Here is a 17,795-nt window from a genome sequence, read left to right on the forward strand (position 1 = left end):
ATCCTATCGGGAACATGTCCATGAAGGTAGCCATCGGCAGTGCTTTACCATGTTTACCCGGAGCACTCCACCACAACGAACCCCATTCAAGATGGCTATGCTCGTGTCACGGTGGAGGACATAGTCCAAGGGTTTGAGGACCCGGACATTGACATTGCTACACCCGAAGGGGCGAGAAGACTTGGAGATGTTAAGCGCCAGTTCATTCTATAGCAAAAGAAGTTTATCAAGTTTCCAGGCGAGGCGCCAACAAGTCCACCCCCCTACGGTGGTGGTGGCGGTGGCGGCGGTGGTGGTGGTGGTGGTGCTTCACCTACACCTCCTTCACGTGAGCCGACGCCGCCCCCCAATTCACCTCCGGCGGGTAAGCAGCCGCCGCCCCCCAGTCTGCCCCGGGCGGGTAAGCAGACGCCGCCCCTCAATCCACCTCCGGCGAAGAAGCGAAGCAGTCCCGGACTATCAACCCGGACCCTTATGTACCTAAGACCACAAAGGTACCGGAGCCATCACCGAAGCTTCTCCCCACGAGGCCTTGGGAACGTATCGCCGAGGAAGTCGACGCGGCCGCGACTCGCGATTATGAGAAATGGAAGGCGGAATGCAAGAAGAAAAGAGAGCCCGAGCCCAAGCCAGTATTTTCTGATGAGCAAAAGAAATGGGCTAAGTCATTTTTGAGCACACCGTCCCAAGCCGCGAAGAATCTGCCTGACGACTATGCACGTGAACTTCGTAATCAGGCACGCATGTTGAAGGAGAAGAAAGAGGAGGCTGAGAAAGTGGAATTAGAAAGTAAAAAAAGCGGGAAATGAGTTGCCCAGCTCGGGGAACAAAGTAAATAATCGATTGCCCCGCTTATAGTGACAGCCGCTGGTCCGGATGCCCCCGATATCATAGAAGCTGCGGCAGCACAGGGATTGACTGTAACGAGTGCCAGAGAACAAGCGGCCAACTTAGGTATTACTCTTCGTGAACTGTTAGGCCTTGATGAGGCGCCAATGAAGGAGGTAGTACTTACATATGTGAAGAATGGGCCTCTCGTCGAGCCTGCGCAGGAAGAGGATCTGCCTCCACAAATGAAAGGTCTGCTGAAATGGTACAAGGGTTACATAAAAAATAAAAACGCCAAAGAATATATTTATGTGGAAGTTGGATATGAGCATCACTTCAAACAGTACTCTGTACAAATTCATCCGAGTGAATTGTTCCAGCTTTTCAATCTGCGCGAGCTCGACAAATCTATCATCGCTTGCTACGTTCTGTAAGTGATTTATTTCTACCCCATCTCGTTCATATTGCCTGCACAATATATATGTCCTAACTATATTGTTGTATCCGCTATTATACATGCAGATTGAAGATTAAGGAATGCAGAGTAAGGAACATCCATGATGTTGGGTTCATTGACCCACACATCGTTAATGGATATACGTTACAGCATCAACCCACCGACGTGGAGGCAGACCTGTGGCAGTTTCTTACAAAGCAGGAACTCAAAAGTGATATTCTATTTCCTTACCATTTTGGGTGAGTGTTTATGTCTTGAGCACATTCTCTTTTGTTTACTCCATGCATGGTATGTGGCCGGCTAATCGATGAGTTATGCATGATGTACTCGTGCATGTATCGTGTCCGCGAGTTCCACCGGATTCCGCTAGTAATTAGAATTGACAAATCAGAATGTCTCATCCACGACTCTCCGAATATGGATCCGGCGCTTTGGGCCGACATGAGAAAAATGATTCAAAAGTAATTGTTTTCATTCATTTGCGCTCTATATCGATCGGCCTATTTCGTTCATTTCCTAATTAAGCTTCAAGTAATTAACTAATAACTCTCTTGTTCATTTAATTTTCTTTGCCTCGTAGGGTTTGGAGACGGTTCTCAGATACAAAGGTCGGTGAATTCAAAAAAGAGCTACATTTCATGCGGTCAAAGGCTAAGAATGGTGGCGATATTCTGCCACCGGGGACCAATCTATGTGGATACTATGTCTGTGAGATGATCCGGAGATACACCTCTGAGCGCGTTCCGAGTGATACCAATGCTCAGAGGAATAACCTCCGGATGATGCTTAGTCCAGAAGCTCGCTTCCGACCACTTCAAGAGGAACTAGCTGGATGGTTCAGGAGGGAAGTCCTTGATCCTAAAGAAGAACACCATTACAAGGACGTAGAACTATACATGCATTAAATTATGTATGGAAACTTGTTCAAACTTGTATATGGTCATCCGATGATATTGAATATATATTGTATATTCCTCTTGAATTCTTTTTTGGTTCTAATTTCAAATTTGTTTGAAATTGTACATTCATATGCATTTATGTAGTACCGTAGAATATGTGAAACTCCTTCAAAATTACAATAAAGCACAAAAGAAATAAAACAATACAAATTAAACAGAAAACAGGTTTAGGGGGGCAGGTTTAGGGGGGGGCCTAAAACCCTAAACTCGCGGCGGCCTTTAGTCGCGGTTGGCCGAAGAACCGCGACTAAAGGGCCTCCGCCCCGACGGTCGCCTGGCGCCCACGTGGACGGGCCTTTAGTCGCGGTTCGTAAGCAACCGCGACTAAAGGGGGGGGGGGGGTTTAGTCGCGCTTATTTGGTCGCGGTTGCGCAACCGCGACTAATGGCAGTTGCGAACCGCGACCAAAGGCCCTTTTTCCACCAGTGTGTTGGTGGCCAGCCAGGACCGGGTCCGGTGCCATCGGCCCCGACAAAAAGCCGTTGGCACAGGGATTTGCCCGTCGAGCCCTTGTGCGGTTCATGTAGTGTCACTGCCTGGCAAAAGCCGCTTCTTATTTTCGTATGGGTTTTGGTTTGGATGCGTACGTACGTGGCATCTCACAGAGTGTTTGAGCAGGAACTTGCGGTCGATGTGAGCCATCCATTACTCACACTAAATTCAGATGTAGATGCTTCCTCTGTTCATTAAAGCAAGATCTTTTAGATATCTTAAATTGAATACATACATGACCAAAAACGGGTGATCTGTACGCTAAAACCCGTCTACCTACATGCAATTACGAAAAAAGATACTGAAAGATCTTACATTAGTGAACGAACAGATAGTATCGCAATATTCCGAGCTCCGATGGTTCATTGATTTCTCACACTGAGAGTTATCGGCATATACTGAGCTCCGATGGAGGACCATTGATTCCTCACACTACGTCCGATCGCGCGTGAATGCTATGGTTTGACTGACCTCCCGGCCGTAGACGACGCACACAGCTTCGCTACCCAACAAAGCTCGCTTCTCCTTCCCGGGGAAGGCTCCCCCCCGCCGGTCTGGGCGTGACAGCTCAGTGACTTGCTACCTCCAACCCCCGGCTGTGCGCGCCCCGCCGGAGTCCGGAGAAAGCTCCAAAAGGTGCTTAGCTTGACGTGCGGCGATCTTTCGCGGCTGTTTCTACCTATAGACCCTGCATGCCCCGCGCGCGCGCGCCACCGCCGGAGCCGAAGCCGACGCAGCGGCGAGATCCCTTGTGTGACAAGGCTGTAACGTTGCCGTTTCCGCCACCGACAGCCTTTTCTTTTGTCTCGTCGTAACCACGGCCGCATGCGGACGTGCCATGCTCGGGCAGGAAGGAGCCAGTGCACCGACCGCGATGGACGACGGCCTGGAGATTAGATGGGTAGGATGGAGCCAGCAGTGCCGCGTCACTCTAGCTAGCCACCCCACGCACTGCTGCCTTTGTCATCGCGTGTACTACGTCCGCGCGCCAGTTTTGCTTCCGGGTTTCCGTTCCGCCGCTTAAGCCGATCGCATGCAGCGCTCCGGGCGATGGGCCTGCGTGATCGTTCGCCGGCTAAATGGACGGCTGGTATCACATGGAGTACTCAGCCGGGCAACACATCCCGTCGGCGTTTTAGAGCTCTCGGGCTACAGTGCCCATGTTTCGCCAAATTTTTTTTTCAAAAAAAGTACTTTTAAAATTCAAAAAATATGCGCGAAAAATCGTAGATCTTAGCAACGATGTAGTCTACCAACATCTGTAAAATCTCAACTCGAAATAACAATTGAGGAGTGAGAATTTTCAAGTCTCCATTTTTTTTCATTTTTGTGTGGCCAACACAATGTATTTCAAGTTGATATTTTTTGCATGTAGTTAGAATAAATCACTGCCGATGCCGATCTTACCCGGTCGACCGCACGACACAGATTAAACACCATGTTGCGGGGTCGGTGTTTTTGTTTTGCTTTGGTGACAGATACATGACAATGTATAACATGACTACATAATGTGGGCCCGAGTAAAACTGATCTTTCATAATGTGATGGCCAATAAACTCAAGTTTATGAAATGATTGGCCATTTCTTTGATGAGAAATAGTTAAATTTATGTATATTAACTGCCCAAGGAGTTGCAGGGAGTTTTATTTAAAGAAAAATCGCCTTCCCCCTCGATTGTATAAAGCATCGACCCACTCAGCCCTCCCTTCTCGCTACCGCTTTAGCTGTTGCGATGTATCCCCCTTACGCCCATGCCGTCGCACGCTTGATACTTCCTTCCAACCTCCAACCACCCCTCGTTACCCCTCGTCCTGCTCGGGTATCTTGGTGACCAGCATCGTCCCTTGAACTCTTCTGGATATACACGATTGAGCAGCTTCAACCCCCCACCCCGGATCTCTCTTGCATCGCCGCCTCCCATCGTAGATCTAGGTACTGGGTAGTGCTCTCATATCATGTAATCAACACACTGAGGTTCTACACTTCGACGAAGCTCGTCCGCCATGCGCGTGACTTATGACTTCTCATGAGTTCCTATCTTTGCCTCTTCTACACCTTGATTCTAGCCACCGGGTATCGAAATTCCTTTACCACCCGTCCTATATTCCCAAAAATTGTCAAACCTACAAGATTTGCATACTCGGAACCCGGCCAATGGCAAAAGGTGGCACTCGACTTTCCCCTTCGATAGCAGGTACATCTTTGATTTATTTCTTAATTCTATACAATAAAAATGATTTCAAATTATTATAATACAATTAAGAACCATTTGCAGTTGTCGCTATTAAACTCCCAAAATCGACTCGCCTACGCAGATCTAGATCTGAACCCGCTGGCGAGAAGTGTCGTCATTCGACTTTCCCCTTCGATACCAGGTGCCACTTTAATCTTTTGCATTATTTTTTGCCATATCAATTATTATTCTAAATTATTAGTTAGAATCATTCGATGAAGCTCGTCCGCCGATGTGCCCAGGATATATGTCTTCTGCTGAGATCCGTGTTTTCCACCTCGATTCTAGTTATCAGGGATCGAAATTGCTCTGGCGCCTGCCATAAAATTCTCAAAGTCTACTGACCTAACAGACCAGGTTGTGAAACCGATGGCAAAATCGGTATTCGACTTTCGCCTATGATAACAGGTACCCCCGTTACTCGAATTATACTTAATTCTATATAAAATAAAATGATTCCAAAATTATTATCCTACCATTAAGAATCATTTGTAACCGTCGTCATTAAATTCACGATATCGGCTGGCCTACGCAGTCTGGATCTGAGCCCGACGGCGAGAAGTGCCATCCGATTTTCCCCGTCGATATCTGGTGACTCTTTCAATCCTTACTATATTCAGTACAATATCAATTACGACTGTAAATTATTATCCTACCATAAGAAAACGCCTATGGTTGCCCGTTCTAGAATTCTCGGTGTCGAATCGACAAAATTACTTAATTCAGTATATCATAAAAAGATTTTTCTAAATTTGTATCGTACAACAAGACCATAGACTAAACAATCCATGTCATTCATTAGCTAGTGTCCCTAAAATTTGCAAATATTTTAGACAAATGGCTTGAAATGAGCACATAAAACCTCCTCCATCCATTTCAAACCGCACCACCGAAAAAATCAAAACCCAGTTGCCTCCTCCAGTATCACATCTAATCCATACAAAACGAAGGCCGTGCATGGAACACGCTCGCCCATTACCCTAGGCCGCCCGGCCAGCACACTGTGCGGCGTGTGTATATATATCCCCTCTACTGTATCCATCGATCCCACCCACAGACACCAACCACCACCGCCACCGCGAAGAACACCTGAGGCGAGGGCGACCATCCTTCTCCTTCCTCGCTCCGTTCCGATCATCAGGTAGGTAATCGAATGTATTTGCATGTGTTGTCGGAGATAGCCAGATGCATGCTATAGCTCGATCTTGTGTCGTGGTTGCATGCAAATAAGGAAATATTTGTTGCTGAGATCGATGTTTGCGTTTGTGTTGTGTTGATAGCGCGGCGCATGGATCAGCAGGCGGCGCCAGATCAGCGGGAGGAGGTGGCCAGGGAGCTGGCGCTAGGGGAAGCACGGCAGGAGGGGGACTCGGCGGCGGCGACGGGGAAGACGGCTCCGGCGGCGGTGGAGGCGTTCGAGCCGCCGCCGGGGATGTTCGAGTTCCCCTGGCAGGAGGAGCGCGGCGGGCTGGGCGTCCCCGCCGAGAACGCGGCGGCTGAGCTCCGCGAGGTGTTCTTCAAGTCGCTGGTGGACGGGCGCGTGGCGTTCGTGAACGTGCCCGGCGACCGTCTCCTCCCGCTGCCGAGCAAGAGTTCGATGTTCGACGACTTGGAGGCGTGGCTGGCCGCCGCCGGGGACGGCGAGGTGGACCCCGTGTGGCGCTCCGTGCTGGAGGGGCAGAAGCCGGCCGCGTGACGCCAACGTGGCGAGGGCGCCGGACCCACCCGTCAGGGGGTCCATGTCAGCAGCGATGCGCTGACGTCGCCGGGTCCAGGAGGATAGGGAGATACTAGGAAGGAAATGATGGATGCATCTGAAGAGATGTCATCTTTTCTCCTTCTGTTGGTTTGCTTCTGAACCTTTTTTTTATTTTACAGACATTTCAGTTGTTGTCAGTTTTAAATTTCTGTTTTAGTTGGTTGGGGTTCTCATACAGTCCCCTGAAATGAAGAAGAAAACCTTCGTGGTTAAGTTTGTTAATTATCATACTGTGGTTTAGTAGACTTTTGGTGAGGAATCCTTGTATTTCATGCATGACCCGGCCTGATTAACTGCCAGAAGTAGCTAGGGCGGTGGCCGTCTGCCAAGATTTAGTTTCTGGTTTGAGGCACGATGCTTGTGCGTGTTTGCAAACAAGTAAGCATTGCTTGGCTAGATTGGACATGCGCGAGAGTGGATATGCAATCTCAAGAACTTTTGAGGTAGCTTTCAGAAAAAGCAAGCCCTAAAGATTTCGGTTTGCCCAGTCAAGTGCATTCCAAAACTGCGGTCGTGCTTTATTTAACTCAGTACAATGATTGCCGCAACGTCTATATATTTCTGTGGAGTTAATGACTTAATGAGTAGTATACTGTAATGGATTTAGATGGCAGTAATTAGCCACAATTAAAAAGGAAGGCCAGTGATTTTTCGTAGATAAGGAGATGCCAGTATCCAGCTAGAGAAATATTATCTTCGAGAATATAAATGCAGAGGTTTATCATATTTGATACTAGAATAGAAGAAAGATTAAGACGGCCGGTACAAGACCAAGTAGGCAGCACGATACAAAGATGACGGTACATGACTTACAACGCAACTGACAACAACCGAAACAACAAGAACCCTCCTTGCACCATCTCCCGCCACGACTGGTAGGGAGGCTATACACCGAAAGACAGATGAGTTTTCGGAATGCCAACTCTGCCTCTAGGATGGCACAAACAACACACGCATGCATCGCTCTTAAAGGCTTGGGTGGGGGGAGGGAGGGTGCGAGTGAGTGGCGGAACCGGACCGGACCACCTGGGAGGAGACGCGGACTGAGAAGCTCCACCAACGACGTACACTATGCCTCAAAAGGTCACGCTCACCAACCTGAACTCCATCTTGCTGCTGGAGAGAGACTCCACGAGGAACCTAGACAACGCCTTCAAGGAGGAGTGACACGATGGTGTCGCCGCTGTCCTGATCCGGCGAGTCGAATATAGGGTTTCAGCCCGGATCGAACCATATGTGCGCACATACATCAGCCTTAAAATGAGCTAGACATGAATCCTGGAGTCATAAGCGGACCCAGGAAATTTTTGAAGCCTGGGCAAATAGGCTTACTGTGCTAATTTTGTATTAAATACATGTAAAATATGGACGAAAATAAGTCTGTTGACCAGCCGAAAGCCTAAGCGACCGTCCGGGCAGGAGGGATGCTAGATCCGCCTATGCCTAGAGTGCGTATGAACTCCCATTAGAAGGTTGAGGTTGAGCAGGCAGGTGAAGGAGATGTCAGGAATTAAGTTGCAGTGAAGGAAATGTCAGGAATTAGAGCAATCCGGGCGGTCGGGCGCTCCCGGGAACGGGCGGCCGGGTACAAGGGAAACGCGGAAGGCATTGGCGTGGAATTGTGCTGCGCACCAGGTGGGTTCCGTGACCAGCAAGAGGCAGGGGGTCGGTCCCCAGCTCCCAGGGGCCAGGACCCAGGTGGGCGCCAGGGTCCACGCGCGCGGGGCAACCGCCTCCGTGCTCCACCGGACACGCCACGCGCCCGTCAGGGGAGGAACTGCCCGAATCTCCATCTCCTGTCGCGGGGTACAGCGGATGGTTCTCGGGGCCTAGGCCGCCGGCCGGGACGGAATGGTCGGTCATCCTGCACTCTCCACCGCACCGACAAACCATTTGGCCCTATCGCGATCGGGTAGCCCAAATTTGCTCCCAATTTTTTTTTTCGAACCAAACTATTTGAAGCCAACCACATCCGAACCGAGCAATGCAGTAAATTGCATGGATTTAAGTTAACAAACCAAGTTATTTAACGCCAAGCGGGCAGACGACAGGGTCCAAATAAAGTGAATAGCACAAACGGTTCAGACGTTGTAATGCGCAACTACAAAGTGTCGTGGATTAGCCGGCCGGTGATGCTCTACGAGACCATATTGCAGCCGAGCTTGCGTCTCTCGGTTCCCGACGCGTCGATGAGCTAAGAGGGAATATATGTATCATGTTCTGGCTCAACGGAATCCCTATTAGAGATGTTTGAAAAGTTCTCTTCGACCATATCACGCTCATTTTCAATAATCATGGCATGCGGTGTTTATGGTCCTGACCCGGTACAGCCGCTAAGCTCATTTTGCATTTCCAAGTGTCCTCGAGAGAGATGTTTCACAGGATTCACCTGCAACTGATAAACCAGGGGGAAGGCACACAAACCATTCCGGTTCAAGGGCCAACCCTGGGCCAAGGTGAGCGCATCCGTATGGGCCTATTGCTCTTGACCTCTTCAGTTGTGCAGGCACAAATATGAACTGGTCTAAGTTTGTTCTTGACGATCCCCACAAGCTGCATTTTTTATTGCCGCTGGAATGAAATACGCGCGCCTCTCCACAGAATTCTGCTGCATGCTGGGCCCTGATGGTGGAACTGTCATTTTGGGGAAGAAGAAAGCCGCCCCCCCCTTTTGCGGCAAAGTGGGCAGCATCGCTTTCCCTCGCGTAGCTTCGATGCCATGAAAAAGCAGAAAAAAGACAAGAAAAAGAAAAAACTGTATCTTTTGGATTCTTGCCATCGCTGAAAACGAATTGTGGAGCTGTAGGCTTCAAAGTAAGGGGAGGACCGAGATTATATACCCTGCAGCTGCGCGGGATCGAAGGGCTTGGTTGGAAGGTAAGTTGGTGGTTGGTTAGGGGTCTTTCCCGCGTGATAGGCTTGGCGCTTCCCGCCTGATAGATAACCACCACCACAGGCCCTTTTACATGCAAGACTGCCATGCGGCACGAATTTCACGGTAGGTACAGTACAATCCTGATAAGTTTGCAGCAGTTGAGTCATGCCTTTGTAAACAAACCTTTAACAAACCGATCCAAAACCAAGAAAGAAAAGAAGAAAATCAAATTCCCTCTGCCCCTACCGTACTCCAGCTTGGTAGTTTCCACCGCCTGTCCAGGGTTGAGCCCTGGGATTTGACGGCGGACTTGAAAAGCCACCTACAGACGCTTTACGCCCAATCATTCCGGATAACGCTTGCATCCTCTCTCTTACCGCGGCTGCCGGCACGGAGTTAGCCGATGCTTATTCCTCGGATACCGTCATTGTTTCTTCTCCGAGAAAAGAAGTTGACGACCCGTAGGCCTTCCACCTCCACGCGGCATTGCTCCGTCAGGCTTTCGCCCATTGCGGAAAATTCCCCACTGCTGTAGAACGCTTGTTAAGTAAATCGAAAGGTCCCTCCACGTCCTTCGTTGTCAAGTCTTGCATCATGGCAAAGTGAGATGTCTTGTGGGTCTTAGGACGTGGGATTATCTTCACAAAGATGGTCCATTGAGAATACATGCCATCTGCAAGGATGAGTATCTCCGGCAAGAAGCTTCGAGATCGGTGCTGATCTTGACAACACATTCCGGTAATTATGAGAGTCGGGCAATCCAAAGAACGAACGCCAAATCTATAGATCCCTCGACACTGTAGGACAGTTCTTCCATGTCCACCACATGCCATCAGTAAATAGCGACTCAATGTACACGGGTTGAACAAAAACATATGGCAACGGAGAAAGGGCTCGTTGCTAGGAGAGTGAAGGCCTCGACGGGATGTAGAAAAATACATCACCGATGAGGCACCTTTTTTTTGGCAATGGTCATTTACAATTTCTTTGATGCCAGCCCACATGTAAAGTTGGCTCTATCTTTTCTGTATTTTTTACATTCCCATGAACTAAAATAGGGATTTGTGCCCAATTTTCTTGTCCGAAAAAATCCGCACACTATTCCATGAAACAAACTAATTAAATTGAGCTAATGGATATTATTTCCATCTCAAATGCAGTTTTACTAAATACATTTTATTTCCCAAACCCCTTTGGGGCTACTTTAAATTCCCTAAATTAGTTTTAAGGTTTTAATTATTCTGTAAGTTGATATGTTGCAAACGTATCTATAATTTTTTATGCTCAATGCTTGTTTTACACCAATTGCTATATGTTTTATTTACACTTCGTGACACTTTTATGCATTTTTCGGCACTAACCTATTGACAAGATGCCACATTGTCAGTTCCCTATTTTCCGATGTTTTGTATTTCAGAAAATTTGTATAGAAAATATTCTTGAAATTGGACAAAACAAAAGCCGAAGTTAACATTTCACCGTAAACTAGACGGAGTCTAAAGCATAGACGGAGGGGGTGCCGAGGTGGCCAAACCACCCCTAGGCGCGGGCCCACCTCTGGCCGCGCCTAGGCATGGTGTGGGGCCACCTGGCCTCCACCGACCTCGTCCTTCCGCCTATATAAAGCTCCCGACGCGAAAACCCTAAACGAATCAGCCTCCATCTAAGAAAACTTTCGTAGCTCCGCCGACGTCGTAGACAAGATTCGGGGGGGACAGAAGTCTCTGTTCTGGCACCCTGCCAGGACGGGGAATTGCCTCCGAAGCCATCTCCATCGACTCCACCGCCATATCCATCGCCGTTGCTGACTCCTACGATGAGGAGTGAATAGTTCTCCCCCGGGGCTGAGGGATCTACCGGTAGCTATGTGGTTTATCTCTCTCTCCCATGGTGTGATCTTTATATGACCATGAGCTTTGTAATCTAGATGTCGTTATGCTATTCAAGTGGACTTTACTTATGTGATCTCCGGAGACTCCTTGTCCCACGTGTGCAAAGGTGGAGTGTGTGCACCGTGTGGGTCTCTTAGACTATATTTCACAGAATACTTGTTCACTGAATTATGATTTGAGTTGAATGTCTCTATAAAATTGTGGTGTGTTAGTACCTCCTATGAATGCTCAAAGTGCAGCGCGGGGTGTTCATTAGTACTTGGAAATACATCTTTAAGGTTTGCTTTTGCAGCCCTACACGGTGAATTAGTGTTTGTTATCCAACCGAAGAGTAGTTCAGTGTAGCATAGTGAAGTGCTTATATTTATATTCCTTTATGATATCATTGTTGAGAGTGACCACTAGTGAAAGTATGATCCTAGGCCTTGTTTTCAAGCATCGAACCGCCGTTTATTTAATGTTTTACTGCATGTTTACTTGCTGCCATATTTATTTCAAATTATTATTACCACTCATATTCATTCATATCACTTGCATTTTACTATCTCTTCGTCGAACTAGTGCACCTATACACCTGACAAGTGTATTGTGTGTGTTGGGAGGACAAGAGACTTTTTGTATCTTAACTGCAGGGTTGCTTGAGAGGGATAGCTTTGATCTCTACCTCTCTGAGTTCGATAAACTTTGGGTGATCCACTTAAGAAAAACTTGCTGCTGTTCTACAACCTCAGCACTTGGAGGCCCAACACTATCTACAAGAATAGAAGCGTGCGTAGACATCATAAGTCCACAATGCAAATAAAACTCCATTGATACCAAAATAGGATATATTCAACATGTTTCCTATGTTTGAAATTTCATATTATTTCCTCTCTTTTCAAAGTGAAACAAGTAGGAGAAATAAGAGTTTCTCGAAAATCCAAATGGGTGCAAATATTGTGCAAAGTTTTGGATTTATATAAAATTATATCTATCAATATTCTTGTTTTGGGATAGTCATGTTAATCCACTCTTAGAGGATGTCTTACAAGGCCAGGGAAATTTTAAGCAAGTGTTGGAAAGTTTTAAATTCTTCAGAAAAATCAGTGAAGACAAGGTAAAAGTAATACTCTCTCTCTGCACTATTATAAGATGTTTTAGGGTTTCTTAAGAAGTACATGTATCTATAGACGCGTTTTATTGTAAATATTCACTCATTTTAGTCTTTATCTAGTCTATATAGGATATCTAAAATGTATTAAAATAGAGCAAACAAAGTACTATTTTCATTATTTTTTATTTACCATTCAGAAATTAGATAATCTAGGATATTACAAAGTTGTTCAGATTTTCTAAAAGTCTCAGGCCCATTTGACATCAAAATATCATTGAAATATTTAGTGAATATTTCAATTTTTAAAAATACTAAAGTATTGAATACTTCATGGTGCTTGGATCCAATGAATACCGCGGTTTTAAAAAAGCGTGTACGATTTCTCTGAAACAGCGTTTTCCCATATTTAAAACTTCAATACCAACCCCTTTTTCCTAAACTGAATATTTTCTAATACTGCAGTGTTCCATGCCAAGGCATTCAAATACTTTATTTCTGATGTAATTTAATTTTAATTAATCAAATCTCTGGAAAGGAGCCTTAGGCTCCCGTTTGGCATCTCAGTGTTTTCAAAACTACAGTATTATAAAATCATAGTATCTAAATGATTGGGCTAGCAATACTTTAGTTTCAAAAAAAAAGAGGTTTGGTGTTGTTTTTCCAATATTTCAGAAATAACACGTTTTGAGTGATAATGAAGTATTAGTAGTCCAATAGCACATTATTTAGCCATAGCCAAACACAATAAAGTATTTAAAACTAAGATATTTTGAGAAACTGTAGTATTATTCAAATACATCAAAAATAGTCATGTTTAGACTAATATATCTGATTATCTTAATATTCAAGTCACACCATTGAATTGTAAATTGCATTATCTTATGAAAGTTTCCTTCCTTTAAAGAGTCTATTTTAATCTTTAAATAGCACGTAATTTTGTATTATAAGGTTCATAAAATTCTGGCGTGTCACACGGAGAACCAACCTGTGGTTGAGTGGTTAGGAGGATAGTGACACCCCCAGCCCACCAGAGTTCAAACCCCAGGTTTAACATTTTGGTGTTTCATTAAAGGCGAAATATTGTTCATTGGGAGGCGACGTTCCCGTCGACAACGAGGCGTCTGTAGTGACTTCGGCAATCTCAAGATCCGTCAAATGAAGTTTTTTTTTGATGCAGTCTCTCAAAGGTGCCCGTAGAGTTAGGGTATATAGGATGAGTGTATGTGGGTATATCTAACCGACTAACCGTCTACGTCTACTGTGTTTCAGAAAAGAAAAGAAAAAGTACGTCACACGCTCCCCTCCCAAGGCCGATCCTGCCTGACCTGACGGGCCTGGGCTAGAACCGTAGAGAAAGTCTGAACCGAACGTTCACACTCAGAAGCGGCGGCTCTAAATCATCACGTTGCCGGAGACGTTTGACGGCGGCCATGGCCGCGGCGCGGCGGTGGCGGCGGAAATGCAGGACGCGGGACGCGGTGCTGGCGCTGCTCCTCGTCTCGGTGCTCGCGCCCCTCGCGCTCTACAGCGGCGCGCCCATCTCCGCCTTCTCCGGCCCCGCCCGTACGTCTCTTGCCCCCCACCCCTGCGTTCGCAACAGATTTCCCACCAAGTCCCTCCCTGAAGCATGTGTGTGATTGTGGTGTTCTTCGCAGTGACTGGGAGCGCCTTCGGTCGCGATCCCTCCAATTTGGTATGGCCGCATTCGGGAATTTCTGTATGTTTCAGACTGGCTTTGGGAGGTTAACTGAACCTTGCTGTGTTGGCGTGTTTGTCTTTTCGTAGATTGCCCGGAATGAGGCTGGGAAGCGTCTACGTTCTCTACGGCAGGTGAGTTTCACCAGATATGCGTCCATTTGCAGTTCTTTTCCTTCCGAAATGATTCTGTAAGGTTGCAGTCTGAAGATTGTTGTTCTGAATGTTTTCCTAAGGACGAATTAGGTGCGCTGAAGGATCCTGTACGGACAGTTGCATCTGATGCAAGCGTGAAAAGGGAGGGCACGGCTATTGCGGGTGTCCAGGGCAGTCAGCTGGGACAGGATGGTGGAATTCAGCAAGTTGTCACGGGGAGTAGTATAGATATATCAGGTGAATCTGGGGGCAGTAAGGACAGCAGAGCGCGCAGCATAGATGACACGAAGCAGGCATCATATGATTCAAGTAAGAGAAAGCGCGTTGATGATGGGCTTAGTTCTTTGGAAGAAGGTGCTCAGTACAGAGAGCAGAGTGGCGTAAGCAATGTTGGTGCAGCACGAGATAACAAAGTTCGTGGACTGCACAATGCTGGATACCGTAATGTCCCATCGGATAAGGTGAATGGACTGTCTTGTGTTCAGGTTTACTTACATTCCACTTCAAGGAGCAAAACATATACTCCGTAGCTGTTAAACCTGTACAACAATGAATCTGATATGTGTGAACAGACAAAATCCATGATTATAGGTTCCAATCTAGGGGTATTGATGCATGGATGTTTACGTTTTGCAACTAACAGATTCATCCTAGGTCAACATTTAGTTTGCTGCTGTTGCTATATATGCTGGCAGCTTGAAATGTTCAAAACTTCATTCCGACTAGTCCTCGAAATAATGTTTGTTTCTTTTCTTAGTGGATCTTATGTTTGCTATATTTCCATTTTATAACCAGTTTTTTGGTGCATCTTTTTTGTATTTGTTGAGGTAATGCTTTCCTTTTTCAGAGAAGTTTTGTATATCCAGCTTTGCGTATAATTATAGAATTGATCTGCGGCTTGTATTTTGCACAGGCTGGCAATGATTGTTTTTCTTTTAGGATTAAGTAATGATTTAACCGGTACTGATTTGATTTTCCAGGAAATTACTGATGACAGACCATCTGAGAAAATTACTGGTGCATTGATAACTACCAGTAATACTAGTTTTTCCACAACGTCTCCAGATAATACAATACTTGTTATGAAGGACCAGTTGAAAAGAGCAAGAAGATACAATCGATTTCTACCTTCTAGAGGCAATCATGGATTTGTAAAGGATCTCAGAAGAAGGACCAGGGATATCCAGCAAGCACTGAGTGGTGCAACCGTCGATAGGAAGTTACCAAAGAAGTACTTTTTCTTTATTCGTATTACAAAGTTCTTCACCCTTGGCGTTTACAGTGATGATGCATACCTGCTGTTTGGTTACTCTTTTATTGGAAGTGGTTAGCTCTTAACTATTTAACTCATTTCTATTGCCTACAGTGTTCATGAAAAAATTAGAGCGATGGAATCAATATTAACCAAGATCAAACAAGTTCATGATAACTGTGCGGCTGCTATCGATAAGCTTCAAACAGACCTCCACTCGACAGAGAACCAGCTCGAGGCTAAAAAGCAAGAGGCTAACTATGTAGCACAGATAGCAGCTAAAGCTCTACCAAAAAGGCTTCATTGTCTTGCACTGCGGCTTACAAATGAGTACTATTCATCCAGTTCCAGCGTTAAGCATTTTCCATATGAAGAGAAATTGGAAGATCCAAAACTACATCACTATGCATTATTTTCAGACAATGTACTCGCAGCCGCTGTGGTTGTGAATTCAACTCTTGTACATGCTAAGGTACAGTGCATGGTTCCTAAGGGAGCACATATTAAGTGTTTATGAATCATTGCAACAACTTATGGTGCAGTGAGCATTTTAAGAAAAAAACATATTCATTTAACATGTATCAAGTACTAACATAGTAACCCCAATATCAATGCAGAAACCAGCAAACCATGTCTTCCATATTGTGACAGATAAGCTCAATTATGCTGCAATGAGGATGTGGTTCTTGGCGAATCCCCCGGATAAAGCTGCTATTCAGGTTCAGAAAATTGAAGAGTTTACATGGCTAAATTCGAGCTACAGTCCAGTCCTGAAGCAACTGGAGTCCCATTTCATGATCAGTTACTACTTTAATACGCCGGAGAATAAACCTGATAAAAATCCCAAGTTCCGGAACCCCAAGTACCTGTCAATTCTTAATCATCTGAGGTTTTATCTTCCTGAGATCTTCCCAAGACTTAACAAGGTGTTATTTGTCGATGATGATATTGTAGTCCAGCAAGACTTGAGTCCACTTTGGTCGATAGATCTGAAAGGCAAGGTTAATGGCGCTGTCCAAACCTGTGGGGAGGTTTTCCATAGGTTTGATAGGTACCTTAACTTCTCAAATCCTCTTATAGCCAAGAAGTTTGATCGACGTGCATGTGGCTGGGCATATGGCATGAACATGTTTGATTTGTCCGAGTGGAGAAAGCAGAATATTACAAATGTGTACCACTACTGGCAAGAACAGGTGAATATCCATAAGCTTTTAAATAATGGTTAAAGTGAAATTGTTCTCACCCTTATGGTTCGTATGAGCCTCAAGATTTTCAGCATGTAAAGATAACTGCATCTTTTTAAAGCGGTATGAGCTTTAAAAACTTACTATTGACCCTTAATGTTTGAAGTATTGACTGCCTTCAAGTTGTAGTATCATACGCAAACATTTAGTCTGATTTCACTATTCTGTGCTCGTATTACCATATAGTTCACCAAGATCGTGTATCTCATTTCTGCAGAATGAACATAGACTGCTGTGGAAGTTAGGAACACTCCCTGCTGGTCTGGTGACATTCTGGAACCACACCTGCCCTCTCCATCGCTCATGGCATCTGCTGGGCCTAGGATACAAGCCGAACCTCAACCCAAAGGATATCGAGCAGGCAGCTGTTGTACACTACAATGGGAATCTGAAACCTTGGCTCGAGGTTGGATTGCCAAAATACCGCAAATACTGGTCCAAGTATGTCAATTTTGACCAAGCGTTCATAAGGGAGTGCAACATACATCCGTGAATTTCTGCTGTGGAATCGTGCGCAGAGGTTGCCGAGATGATTAGTCTAGATTTTGTAGCTCTGTAGGTTGTTTCTTTCCTGGTATATAATGTAAGTAGTTTAGAGTGTTTGTTTTGTTTGGTTAATCTCTTGCCTGCTTAATAAGAGTGCATCCAAGTTGCAGCAGGCCTTTAGAATAAAAATGCACGCAATGATGTGGAGTATATATTGAAGGTTATAGTATACCTGTTCTATATTCCTGTTGATTTTTGCTGATGCTACTGCTATATTATTTCGTTTTTCTTTGTCTAACACATCTTCTAACACACATATATAGCATATTGCAACAATTCCAAGCCTTACGCTGGACGAAGAAGCTGGTAGCATG

The 17,795-nt window shown here is 45.7% G+C and overlaps 2 protein-coding genes across 2 annotated transcripts; one reads left to right on the plus strand and one right to left on the minus strand.

Annotated features, from left to right (window-relative positions):
- Positions 1-9,252: 9,252 nt before the first annotated feature.
- LOC124648598 (uncharacterized mitochondrial protein AtMg00170/AtMg00620) lies at positions 9,253-9,709 on the minus strand. Its single transcript, XM_047188331.1, is given in 2 exon segments — positions 9,253-9,579; positions 9,581-9,709. Coding segments are annotated over 2 exon segments (456 nt in total).
- Positions 9,710-14,018: 4,309 nt separating this feature from the next.
- LOC124648609 (probable galacturonosyltransferase 4) lies at positions 14,019-17,585 on the plus strand. The gene is made up of 8 exons (XM_047188340.1): positions 14,019-14,151; positions 14,244-14,281; positions 14,374-14,418; positions 14,520-14,900; positions 15,420-15,670; positions 15,806-16,163; positions 16,309-16,884; positions 17,153-17,585. Exons 1-8 carry the CDS (start codon positions 14,019-14,021, stop codon positions 17,426-17,428), a joined length of 2,058 nt encoding a protein of 685 aa, XP_047044296.1. The 3' UTR covers positions 17,429-17,585.
- Positions 17,586-17,795: the final 210 nt, after the last annotated feature.

Source organism: Lolium rigidum, chromosome 1 (genome assembly GCF_022539505.1).
Source record: "Lolium rigidum isolate FL_2022 chromosome 1, APGP_CSIRO_Lrig_0.1, whole genome shotgun sequence".
Lineage (NCBI taxonomy): Eukaryota > Viridiplantae > Streptophyta > Magnoliopsida > Poales > Poaceae > Lolium > Lolium rigidum.

Excerpts from the sequence above, each read along its gene's own strand:
- LOC124648609 (XM_047188340.1), top strand. The coding sequence starts at position 14,019 with ATGGCCGCGGCGCGGCGGTGGCGGCGGAAATGCAGGACGCGGGACGCG. Across the intron at positions 14,901-15,419 it reads GTAATGTCCCATCGGATAAG|GAAATTACTGATGACAGACC; the intron begins GTGAATGGACTG and ends TTGATTTTCCAG. Across the intron at positions 16,885-17,152 it reads ACCACTACTGGCAAGAACAG|AATGAACATAGACTGCTGTG; the intron begins GTGAATATCCAT and ends TCATTTCTGCAG.